This window comes from Pterocles gutturalis, unplaced genomic scaffold, assembly GCF_000699245.1.
Source record: "Pterocles gutturalis isolate BGI_N339 unplaced genomic scaffold, ASM69924v1 scaffold33113, whole genome shotgun sequence".
Classification (NCBI taxonomy): domain Eukaryota; kingdom Metazoa; phylum Chordata; class Aves; order Pterocliformes; family Pteroclidae; genus Pterocles; species Pterocles gutturalis.
In genome coordinates this window covers 1-13,004 of record NW_010121507.1, presented here as the reverse complement: position 1 = coordinate 13,004, position 13,004 = coordinate 1, and the positions used below count along the sequence as shown (strand labels likewise).

At 40.4% G+C, this 13,004-nt stretch overlaps 1 protein-coding gene across 1 annotated transcript; it reads right to left on the bottom strand.

Annotated features, from left to right (window-relative positions):
* Positions 1-583: 583 nt before the first annotated feature.
* CGRRF1 (cell growth regulator with ring finger domain 1) lies at positions 584-7,812 on the bottom strand. The gene is made up of 5 exons (XM_010077272.1): positions 7,679-7,812; positions 6,281-6,458; positions 5,943-6,090; positions 2,748-2,855; positions 584-1,395 (listed from the first exon to the last, which is right to left on the bottom strand). Exons 1-5 carry the CDS (start codon positions 7,740-7,742, stop codon positions 1,045-1,047), a joined length of 849 nt encoding a protein of 282 aa, XP_010075574.1. The 5' UTR covers positions 7,743-7,812; the 3' UTR covers positions 584-1,044.
* Positions 7,813-13,004: the final 5,192 nt, after the last annotated feature.

The window sequence follows — 13,004 nt, the reverse complement described above, 5'->3', positions numbered from 1 at the left end:
CCAACGCTTTCTTTTCTCAACAGCCATTTTTATTGCTTTTGACAATACACCACCGGAGGGAAAAAGAAATAATTTTCTGCTATTCTTCAGCTTTTTTCTTTATTACAGTAAGTAAATTCCCTGGGACTATTGATAAAAGGTAAATGGTTAACTTTGCATCCAAGCTGACAATGCAAGTAAAAAGAGCTGGAAATTCCCCAAAGCAGGCTACTCATATAAGAATAGCACCACAAAACTGCCCAAGTAACCACTCTATGGAGTAATTAACGCACACTTGCATGGAAAAGAAGTTCTTACAACCATTGCTAACAAGACTGAAAGTCTGTGTCTCAAGATGACAGAGCAGAGGCTCCGGCTTGAAAGTGCCAGCAATGTTTAGTTCAAGCCAACAATAATCAACAAAAATCTTTCCACTCATTCCAACAGGCTTTGGCTAAGGTCCCTCGCACACACGCGTACGTATGCACACACACACACAAATCTTTCAGAAAAGCCAGAAAGGGTATCCTCAATGCCTTCAACTCCCAGAGATCCCGCCACAGTCCAGCCTTCATCTACAAAATAAATACACATGGGTTTAACAATGAAGAATATTTACTTTCCTTCATTTGATACATTCTGTAAAGTGCTATGTTTCTAAATTATACCGAGTTCAAATGATATATTGCTCTAGTATTTTAAATACAATAAATATAGAACGAGCTGTGTGCAACTTCACTTGCAAGTTTTGCTCTTTTTTTAGTAGATAGACTAAATTTAGGAATCCAAATAGCCTCCAGTAGTACTCCATGAAAAACTAGTAAGAAGTTATAAATAAAATCACATCCTTCAAAGACATCCCACGCACTTCTTCTGTCCACATTGCATGGATAAACATAGTGTTCCTGCAAGCATACGGAGCGAAGACCAATACAGAAGCTGAAAATTACCTAACAATAAAAAGCAAAACCATAGAAGTTAATGCTACATATCCTCCCGTAAACAGTGTTTTCTACATTTAATCTTGGTGCATACAACCCAGTTCTTCTATTTTTTTTTCTCCCATTAAAAAACTCTTCCAGGAGGAACATCTTGCAAGCTCTGGGTCGATTCATCTTCATCGTGCTCCTTTTTACTGCAAAGTGGAAAAGATTCTTGAACAAACTGCCTACACATTGGACACTGCTGAAAATACTTAATGCAGCCATCACACAAGCAGGCGTGCCTGCAGGGTAGGAGTACCCAGTTCACTGTGCCATTCTGGCAAACAACACAGTCTTTACTGTTTTCTTCATGGAATTCTGGTTCATCTTCAGCCAGTCCGGCCTTTTCTAGCAAGCTTCTGTCAGTGCTTCTCTCACCAGGGGACGCATCTCTTGAAGATGGTGCAGTATTATTTGCAGACATGAAGAGCTGCTAAAATACACGTATACACAAACGTTTAGAAGTCAACAAACTTTCCCCCATACCTAAACACATGAATGTGATGCAAGTTTTACTGGGTCAGATTCACTGGTTTCCAATGGGTCAAACAGTACCAGACTCACGCTTTGCATGAGTCCTGCCAGTTGCCTGGCCATCAGTTAAAGGTATTTCAGAAGCATAAAATTGCACAAAACACTGGGAAAATATTAAGGATAAATCATCAAATCTTAGCTGAATCAAATCAATATACATGCATGAACTTTAACAGAACCACCCAGGTTTTGAACAGTTCAGGTTTCTGTTTCTGGTATGTCATTCTCTCTGCCTAGAGAGACGCTTTTATCCATTCCTACCAAAAATATATCCACCAAGTAGTTAAATCTACTTCACTCGACCCATTCTGCTCTTGCTCATGTTACAATCCCCTCCTCCTTTTTGTCTTGTTTTATGTGAAGTGCAAATTCTTCTGGACATGATCTCTTAATAAAACCAGAAACTACCATGCAGACAAAGATTGCCATAGAGAGCACACTACACAACCACACAAAATGCAGCTGCACAGTTATTTCTGTTCAGTTGAAGCTGTGTTTTTACAATGGTAACCATATATGAAAAGAAAGTTTAAAGAGGAACAGGAAAGTTCACCTGGATCAACTACGTGAGCAAAAAATGGCCAGGACAAACAGTTCTTTGGAGAAATTTATTTCTGAATGAATGATAATCGAGTTAATAGAATTATTTTGGCCCAATTTATAGCTTATCAATATCATGTTATTTTTATTATGACAGTAACGTAGAAGTGAATCGCATAGAATCACATCATCAACTGCCTGAGAAACACAGGATAAAGATGGTCCCACAACACGCACAGATAAGGGAACTGGAATAATGAGAACACTGGTTTAACTTATAATGGTATGTGCTAAGGAGATTTCTAACCCTTGTCCATGTATTGCGGTAAAAAGAAATTAAAACAAAAACGTTTCTTCTAAGGCTTTCCCAGTTGAAGGGCAGTATAGGAGAAAGTGCTGGTTCGAGAGACTAGCAAGGAGGTAAATGTTCTGAAGAAAGGAAACATTCGACAGTTAGTTAATTGCTTGCTACTGCTTTAATTAAGTGGACACGACCTAGGCCTCCTAGACTAGAACCAAGTAAATTCTCCAGGAAATGTTGAATATTTTAATATAAAATATTTCTGTAAGTAACTCTGTCTGGAACTAGGTAGTTTTAGCTATTATCCAGTTATTTGCATGACAATAAGTCTTATTTAGGTTCCTGAAGGCCTGCACAAACTAAACTTAATGCTGGCGCCCAAATGAAACACGACTCAGTATGCAGCTTACCTTCAGATCATGGTATTGACCTTGAGCTAGAAGCAGATACTGATATAATATTCTGCAGGAAAGCCTGTAGCTCTCATCAGGAATGTGAATTACAGCCACCATTGAAATCTAAAAAAAAAAAAAAGCTAGGTTTAATAACTTTCCTTTTCATGATATGATTCATGGAGAAGAGTTTGCTTGAAAGACTGCAGACTTCATTACAACCTCTGAACTGCTTATTTCCTCAGACAAACAGGACTTCAACAATGTTGACTTCAAGCACAGATCAAAAAAATAAGCTGGACAAGACAAAAACAGGATGTGGCACAAGATGCACTTTGTGGCACTTCAGCTTTCTGTCCTGGTTCTCCATGGAGCCCTTCTATGTCCAATTTACAGTGGAGACCTGGTGTGGCTGCTCTCACCTAACGGAATTAAGCCCCAAATCAAAAAGGCAGATAAGCACATGCAGTCCTCCTGAAAGTAAGCACTTACACAGCTGAGGTAGGGCTTGCTTACAGTCACGGATGTGCCTGCATAATGATTTCAACCAGAAGTAGCAGCTCCTACACTCCTCTTTCCACTCCACTAACTCATGGTGAGCTCCTCCTAGATGGGAGAGAAGTTGACAAACCGCAAGGAGTTTCCTACAGCAATCGATTCCCAAGAGAAGACATGCACTCAAGTCCCCAACAACTTCTGCAGCTGCATCCTGGGTTGTCTTCAGCACAAGAAATGGCACTGTCAGCTGGAGTCTGAGTGCAGAATTACAGGGGAACATGTAAAAGGCAAAGTCTTCTCTATTTTCTCCCACTTGTCTCACAAACACACGGACCACAGTTTTCAGACTTCAAAAAGCAGTCAGAAGTGTCGCTGATTGGCGTGTAAACTGAGTAGGCGAAAGACAAATTTCACTGGAAAGGATTATGAAAGGACCCCATGGGCTGACTTTAGAGTAATTTTTCTGAAAATAAAAGCACTCCAAGCTTGCATGCTGTGCCTAATACCCCTCACCCTGCCCAAATTACATAATAGCCTCGAAAAAGCAGGGAAAAAAGAAAGTGAAATTCAATATTATTGTAGTTCCCAGAAGCTGTCAAAAGAGAAATGAAAGATAGAAGAAAGCTATTTTGTTTTAAAAAAAACTTTTAAAGGCAAATCAGACTTGCACTTCAAAATCCACACATGGCTAATTACATGCAGAGTTTAAATATATATGTACCTATACGTATGTATTTATACTAACTGAATTTACTATTCTTTGCCAATAAGGTCGTTTTTTTCTTAAAAAAAAAACACCAAAAAAAGCCCCCACACCACTGTTAGCTTTGTTTTGGAACCTGAAAGCAATTATATCTCCATTAAAATGACAGATTTTGTGTTTTGATAATAAGAGTTTAAAAGTTAATGGTTCTCAGTGTATTTGTATTATCTCATCCCACCATAATATAAGTGCTATCGCAATGATGACGCATGTCCTCAACTCACAGTTTGTTCAGACACCTAGGAAACTCTTTAACTGTGAGTGGGACCAGTTCCTAACACAAGCATCTTGATCTTCAAGCTATAAATCAACATATATGGTGATACCATGATCTGGTAGAAATGCTACGCTGTTTGATTACAGAACCCCTACCCCTTGAGGACCAGGTGTTTTCTCTCTTTGCAAATACTTTACAACATCATCAAGTTACTTCTCAATCTTCTGTTTTATACAAAGGCCTGAGATCTAAGTCTTCTTCCACTTTAGCCCTGCCAGTCTTCAAATCAGTTCTGTAACTCTTATATACGATGATAATTTTAATTATAATTTTCTGGAGCTAGAGGAAAATTGCGGCACAAAACCAAACAGGTATGATCTAGCCACAAATACGGTTAGGATGAAAATTAAACCCCCCAGAAGAGAGCTACTGGAACACCATCCACAGTGATGGATGCACACACACATACAAAAAAATAATTCAAGATGGAGCTTGATGCACTGGTATGAGGAAAGTGTGGTAATATCATACTGGCAAAGATCACTTTCCACACTGTATTTATATTTTACAAGTTTGTTTCAACAAGTACAGATGCAGTTCTGACATTTGTCTGGCATATTAACAGATGCTAGTGGTGTTCCTTTTCTCCAAAACCAGAGGAAAAATACCTCCCCTGGTCTCCTTCCATCCCTTTCTTCTATGTTAAGGAACAAAAGAGCCATTAGAAATCCGTGTCCAAGCTGATGTCAAACACATTCAAATATGAAATTTACAGTCTCTATATTAAACTAATCTGAGCTCTAATCTGGGAAATAGCTGGCGGGGGAGGAAATCTTGAGTGGGGACAGGAGGGAGGAAGGCAGTCCTAGTGTCAAGTGACAAGGACAGGCATCACTGGGAAAGGGAACAGATTTCCTAGGCACCGGTGTGATCACAAACAATTTCCAAATGAATGTATGGAAAAGTGTTCAGTGGATTTAGGCAATTTGCTGCCAAGTTCATTTGCACTGTTCAAGCAGTTAGTGCTATCCATCAGATTATCAACCAAATAAAAGATGGGAGATAAAAGCATGACCCAAATAATTCCAGAAAGAATCAGTTAATTTAGAGTTTAGAAGGGATATGGACCTGCATGTGACAAGGCTGAAGCTACTGTCACTTAAGAGGTTAGGAGGAGACTTTTCTGGGGAGCCGAGTATCTCCTGTCAGTCTACTTACTGCAGGACCTTCACACCTTCCTGTAAATAACCTGGGTCTGGCTACTGTGAGACACAATGTCCTGCATTACACAGTCTCAGGCCTGTTGCAGAAAGGTAATTTCTATGTTCCCAACATTCAAGTCAGCAATCAGCTCAACTCTGTGCCAGACATAAAAAAAAAAAAAAAACCTCCAACTTTGCCAACAGCAATCCAAAAGACCATGTCAACACAAGAGCTCTGCCAGAGGTTTATGTGATCAGAAAAACCAGAGTAATAGCATTCTAACCTACCACAACCCTAGTTTGTCTGACCACAGGGCTTACCATAGAGACCTTCACAGATCTGAGCTCTTCTGAACAGCACACATAGTCTTTATGTAACAATTACCCTTGCTCCCCTGGTCCAGCCATCATTGACAAAGTTAGGGACAAGATTCTAGCGGATGGGGAAAGGAAGCTGTTTTATTCAAGTCTGTCTCCCGAAACATTCAGACCTTAAATACAATGACCATAAAATATATTCTTACATTACTTACAATATCATATATTTCTCTGTCTTCTTCATCAGCTAGCGTCAACAATGCTATCAAGGGATAGCGAGATCTAGGCACCGGGCCAAAATCAGCAACTTGAGCATCTTCTGGTAACTGACAATATTTTTCTTCCTTGTCATTTTTTTTAATGCTTTATATGTGTCAAGGAAAACAATTGTCGCTGCAATTGTAGACAAATGTGACGTTTGCATAAAGAATATTTTTTATCATATTTGTTCATAAATATATTGTGCCAAGAACTGCCAAATGTTGACAAGTCTCAACACTCCCTGTGCCAATAAATTAGCATATTTTGTCAAAACAGTTTAAAAAAAGGATACAAGTACTGTTGTCGATAGAGGTATTCGCTATACAGAGCATCCTCTAATGCCTGAGGAGTCTTTATTCTGAAACAGTAGACATGTTTCTGCAACGCTTCATGGAGTTTTTGAACACTGCAGCCCCAGTAGCATGTAAGAATACAGTCTTCCAGACAATCAGGTGTCAGTGTTATACCCTCTTGCAGAGAAAAGATAAGGATTTAGTTAACTCACCCATGTGCAGAAATTCTGGAATCGCTCAGTGGAGCTTCTTAAAGGGCAACAAGCAGAAAACAACTTCAGTGTCACAGATTTTCATCATTCTAATCGGATCTTCTAAGAATCTAGACTAGGTTTAGTACTTATGAAAGTCAATGGAGATGAGGAAGGGGAGCAAGGAGATAAAATGGCTGATAAAGCAAACAAAAGTAGCACGTGCATTTTACGAAGGGTAAATTTTAACTTCTGGTAACATTTTACACACTCGCTGGAAGACCCAAGAGCACAACCTGTGGCCCAAAGTCCATCCCCTCTTTAGATAATTACATTAATTGGATGACTGGCCTACAACACCCTCTCTGGTCTCTAAGAATAAGGTCCTTCTGATCATGCAGAGGGAGACTAAAAAGAGGATCTACACGCTCCATTTCTTTTCTAAAAATCAAGTACCCAAGCCATTAACTTCTCAACACTTACTGCACAAACAGGAGCAGAACTCTTGAAAAAGTCCCACCAAATTCAAGTGCTCAAACCTCATGAAAAATCCAAGTTACCTGAAAACTAAGCTGTTGTGTTTTTTGGGGTTTTTTTTTTATGTTGAGGGAGGAGTAAAGCTGCTGCAGCCCTTTTCTTATTCATAGGCAGGCTCCACACCTGTGGTGGCGGAAGATACTCAGCCTTGCTTACTACTCCCCAGTGATGCAGAAGGAGATGAATTTCACCTCCTGTGTGGGTGATTTCAAGGATGTTAGGAACTACTTGAACTCTGATCCAAACAGATATTTAAATTTGGTTACCACTGAAGCACAAAGAGAGGGAGATATTTATTTAGTTAGTTATTAAAAATAGTGCTCTTCCAAACACCACTGGAGATCTGGGCTTAGATTTAAGTGAGTGGCATATATTCTATAATTAATTCTATAGAAGTCTATGATTCTGAAAAATTTACAAAAACACCCACAGTTGCTGGTAATCGGCGAATGTTTTTGTTACTGAAAAATCTGTTATGGCAGGAAGTGTTTCATTAATAAAATGCACCACATTTATAAGCTGTGTAAAACTTATTTCTGTTGTAATGATGGGAGGAAGCATGTTTCTGAGGAATTTTGATACAGAAAAAGGGTGAGAGCAAGAAAACAGAAAGTACTAAATGTAGGAACCCAAACTGACAAAACCCAAGCACATCAGAAATCCACTAACTTGTTACTGAAGCTGTAGCAGGATGAGAGATTTCTAACCCAAAAGGATTCTTCACTTGTCTCATCTGCTTTTTCAATACTCTTGTGCTGGATTCTGTTTCTTCTGAGTTTCTCAGAATAACAGGAACACCCAAACCAAACCTACAAGACGTGAAACAAGAACAAGTGGGTTAAGTGTTAGCATTGACATGTTTGAGTTTTTCTTCAGCTCTAAATAGCAAACAGCACAACAAATAGAGCTAGCTTGGCTTTGCACAGTATCTGCTAGGATGCATGCATAATACAGCCTGCCAATCTGACTCCAGCTTTTTGTGGCAGAAGGCTGGAGTCTTCACAGTGATACAGAAAATCTTTAATGGGGGAATACTTTACTCCTGCGTTTCCAGAAAGAGATAAATTAACGAGAACGGTCAATGCCCTCTAGTGGTAAACGGTTAGCCAGAGCTTCCTCCCAATTGACATTCTGCACATCCCATCACAGGACCAAAAAAAAAAAAAAAAAAATCACTGCTTGTGAAGATTGAACAGCCTTAATGGACTGAGTGCTCAAAAGGAAGACCTTAGAGTAAATCATTCAGCCCTAAGATACTTCTAGCTGTAACTACAGTCAGCAAGATGTTTTTATGGGAGATGAAGACCCAAATTTCCCACGTAAACCTCAATTACAATAATACGCTGATATTAAATCTGGGGCTGTAAAGCCTCTGCTTTGAGCCAGAAACCAAGTACAAAATAGTCAAGACTCTGAATCAAAGCCGAGACTCTAAGACTCCTTCAGAGCCAAAACTAGCACGCTAGCCCAAAGATATTCTGACCCTAAAAGCAAAGGTTTAAAAGCTTAAACACTCTATGAATCAAAATAAAAATCAAAGAAAACAAGGAAGAATATTTTTGAATTATTTCTGACATCAATTAAAAACCCAAAGGTTTTCATATTGCCTGGGGCTTGTTAGAACCACTACAGAAGTACAGGGTCTCCAAAACAAGCTCCACAACAGACTTCCTTTTACATTTGGCTAAAAATAATTCACTTTTTAAGGTGATAGCAATAACTTTCAGTAACCAAAAGCTGCTTAGAGAAACCGTCCCAGATATGCAATCAGAAGACTGCTTTGGAGACTGAAGAGATTTTCTTAACTGCATTAATCCAGTCCTGTCTCACTAGGAAGGCTCCAGGGAGAGGCTGTGGGAATCTTTTATTAATGTATTTGAGAAAACAGTTATTAATTAGCTCAGGCTGTATTTTCCTGAATTTGTGCTTTTGTCACTGCCACCTGTATTGTTGAGGTGATGGCCTGTTTAATGGCTTTGAATTTTGATTCATGCAGTCATCAGCAGATAGGAAGCTGGAAAACTCTGAATGGCACGAAGCATCAGCTCTTCCCTGCATCAATTGCTTCCACTTAGCACACTGAAATAGCAGCTGTTACAGTAAGGTGGGTCTCATATCAATAACTCGAGCTGAAAAGGGCACTACCAACTTCAATGTAATCAGGTTGAAAATTGCTAAAGTCATTTCGTGGCTTAACGGCTACTTTTTCCTGGGTTTAAAATATTTTCCGAGTCCTGTGTGTCAAATGAAGAAGAAAAGCAGAGCTTTTACTGACACTGGGCTCCCTTACACTGATTCACGTTGGAGGGGTGCCCTTTGTAAGACTAACAGGGAAAAACATCAGTCAAAAGTGATTGTCAAGTTGAGGAAACTACTGCAGGAAAAAATTCTCAAAGCCATTCTCAACAGCAACAACCTGTTCCTGGCAGTCAAACAAATATTTGCCTTTACCATTTAACTTCTCATGTGCCTGAGTGTCACAGATACACCAAAGAGGCAAGAGATTGAGCTGGAGGAAAATACTCTATACTCATTACTCCATCTTTGATAAATTCTTTTGGTTTGCTAGACTTTGATGACAACATTTGCATTTCTTCGATGATATAACATATATGGCACTCAGACATCCTTAGTTTGTGTGCATGGAGGGTCAAATCTCTCTGACTTTACTGGGACCATACTGAAGTACACCAGTCAAACATCTTATAAAGAAACCAGGTGCAGCAGCTGTTTCATTTATTCAATATCCAAAACTCAACGGAGTTAATCTCTCCAGCCGCACATAAAGATGCCTCCTGTTTTATACCATCTGGCTGATTCCGAAGTAAAAACCCTCTTCTTTGGAAACTTTTTCACCAGTCGAAAGCAACAGGATAATCACCATGAAAAGCAGCCACAGAAAAAAGCCTCTAGTACAGTTTAAGCAGCAGCTGAAGGCAGAGAGGGCTTTCTGTTCAACAATAAGGTACAACGCTTCTGTTAATTCTAAGGCAGTATTCAGTGTATGAAGGATCAATAAAGATATAGTTTTTATTTTATGATCTAACATTCTATCAGCCTAGGTCATTAGCTGGTACAGGGGAAAATTAATTTACTCAGAACAATGCCAGTTTAGAAAAGGCAGGAATTTCCAACAGTTTTGTTCAGGAGTTAATTTCTTCAAAGAGCAGTTCAGACCTCAAACAGGTGCTGAGCCTACAGCTCCTCCTAATAGGAGCATTCGTAGAACCCCAGAATGGTTTGGGTTGGAAGGGACCTTAAAGATCATCGAGTTCCACCCCCTGCCACCACTTCTCAAATAGCATGGACGGTGGCTTAGCAACTTCATCTGCCAGTTCCCTCAGGACCTGTGGATGCATCTCACCAGGTCCCATGGACTTGTGCCCCTTCAGGTTCTTTAGATGGTCTCAAACCCAATCTTCTCCCACAGTGGGTGTTTCTTCATTCTCCCAATCCCTGCCTTTGCCAGCTGTGACTTGTGCGGTGTGGCTTGAGCACTTGCTGGTGAAGAGTGAGGTAAAAAAGTCGTTGAGTACCTCAGGTTCCCTCACGTCCTGAGTAACCAGGTCTCCTGTTTCCTCCTAGAGAGGGCCCACATTTTCCCTAGTCTTCCTTTTATCACTGACATTCCTATAGAAGCCTTTGCTGTTGCCCTTGACAGATTTAATTCTATCAGGGCTTCAGCTTTCCTAACCTGATCCCTGGCTGCTCGGACAATTTTTCTGCATTCCTCCCAGGCTACCTGTCCTGGCTTCCTTTAATTTCCAGCTAAAAAGATAACACCCAGGACCGTATTCAGCTAATCTAAATTCCACTTCATTCCTATGCCCAGAGCATCTAATGCACTGGCTCTAGAAAGGTACCTGTGCAGTAACCTACATAAAACTCTCTGAGCAGAGCCTCAGGTATCCAGGGGCAGCCATAAAAACAGACGCTCATCAAATCAGTGCGTGATTTTGCAAATGAGAACATTAACATTCCTAAGCAGTTGGTGTTTTTCAGGCTGACTAACACCATCATGAACATATCCATAAAACAATCTCACAATTGATGCTGAAAATGATGGGGGGAAACAAAATGTCATCACAGCAATATATCAAGTATTATGTGCTCCTATGACACAATATGCATTTATAGCACTCTCTGTAGCAAATAAAGGAACAAGTTTTTTTCAGGAGTAAGTTCAAGAGCACTTCAAACTGTAACTGCAGCTGCAGACACACTGAAATTGCTTGGAGGCTCTTGGTCATATTGCCACGGTATGGCAGAGTTCAAAGGTAGCAGCAAATGTCTCTGAGCAGCTGGCCACACACTCACATACTGGGATGTGCTGAGCTCCTGGCTACTGCATCCACTTGACTAACACTTCCTTAACAAACGAGCTTGAAGACAGTTTGCATATATTGACATAAACTGCGATAATATTTAGTACAGGTGCACCTAGAATCTCTGATCCTGAATTAAAAATGCATCTGGACAGTCCTCTGCACAGCCTGTAGCCCAAAAAGCATCAACGGACACGTGTGAAAATGTAAGAATCTTCTGGCACACCTATTTCAGACATTTTATGGCAAAGGATTACAAAGTGTGTATTATAAGCTGATAAATAATGATTAAATTGATAAAGGATCACTAGTTTAAGATATACATGCAGGTGATTTATTTGAATTATGATTCACTATAATTTTTTTGTACAGATAATATTTTTAAAGAACTGATGAAGCGATAAAGCAAAAGTGGAGAGAAATAGATGGCAATATTACACCATCAGTGTGCAGTGAAACAGAGAGAATTATGGAAAGGATTTCTACCACCTCTCTCTCCAAGTAAATGATGAGGTGGAGTTTCATCCAGCAGAAGGATAATGAAGATAGTTTTGCCTTCACTACCACCTACCCAGCACTAGGGGAGGCAATGCAAAACAAGAACAAAAACTTTCCACAAAACATATCTGAAAGATCAAAAGATACGCTTCCTTCACACCGAAAGCAATAGATGGCATATGTTTGAGCCAGTGGCAGCTAACAAAATGATGTAAACAAGGGAAAGACTTTGCACCAAAGGAAAAGTCAAGCAGAGTATTTATAAGCTGCCAAGAGAACAAACAGCTACAGCTAGAACATCTGTCTTCACAGAGAGACAAAGGAAGGAAAACAGTAAAGCACAGCACTACAGATATTAATGGTAAACCAATGAGAGGAAATGCAATAACTCAAATTTATTATTTCCAGAAGCCACACAAGTGTGGTGTATCCACAATTCCTACATAAAATATTTTGATTAGTAATCAATGCTCTCCACTTGGCAAGTATCAGTATTTACATTTACAGACACTCCTGAGGGGGCAGGAAAACAGACAGAACAGTGCTATGGACAGACATTCAGAAACCTGCTGCTGAAAAAGGCAACGGTGACATCTTTGTTGAACCTTCTCAAACACAAGCAGGAGAGGGTCTTCCACCCACTGCCCCTCTAGACACTTTAGCAAGTCAGCTGCTCAAGGTTTCTCGTCATCCCAGTCCCAGCACCCTGTTTAGTTCACCTGAAACACCCGCTTCTCCTCTGTGCTTCATCAGTGGAACAGATTGGTGTTCCCCATCAGTGGTCCTGGGTAGTCTCACACCTCTGTAACAACTCTGTCTTAAAGCCTGGCAGATTTTGCAGCTACCCAGCACCTTACTCAATATGTGCTCATTTTATCTACCACCAAGATTTGACATGCACATCTCCAACAGCGCCAAACTCTCCCCTTGGAGCAGCCCTCCCTGACCCCCACCCCCTCACTCAGGGTCAGGTCCTGTCCCGGACACCCTGTTTTCTCCACAGCTTTCATCCTCACCTTCTCGTGCTGGAGCAGCCCCTCTTCCCCTATTGTCAGTGCCAGCCTTCCTCACCCTCCTTTCTTCAACATAACCCCAATTCCTCGACCACTGCCAGGCCCCACACACCCATCCCCACTGCCAGCCCGGCGCTGTCCAACCCCAGGACCACCCCA

Bases quoted from the DNA above. Each gene is read 5' to 3' on its own strand.
- CGRRF1 (XM_010077272.1), bottom strand. From the start codon at position 7,742: ATGAGACAAGTGAAGAATCCTTTTGGGTTAGAAATCTCTCATCCTGCT. The intron at 2,856-5,942 runs GTAAGTAATGTA...TTTTTTTTTTAG, and splicing joins ACAGAGAAATATATGATATT to ATTTCAATGGTGGCTGTAAT. The intron at 1,396-2,747 runs GTAAGCTGCATA...CGTGTATTTTAG, and splicing joins GTCAATACCATGATCTGAAG to CAGCTCTTCATGTCTGCAAA.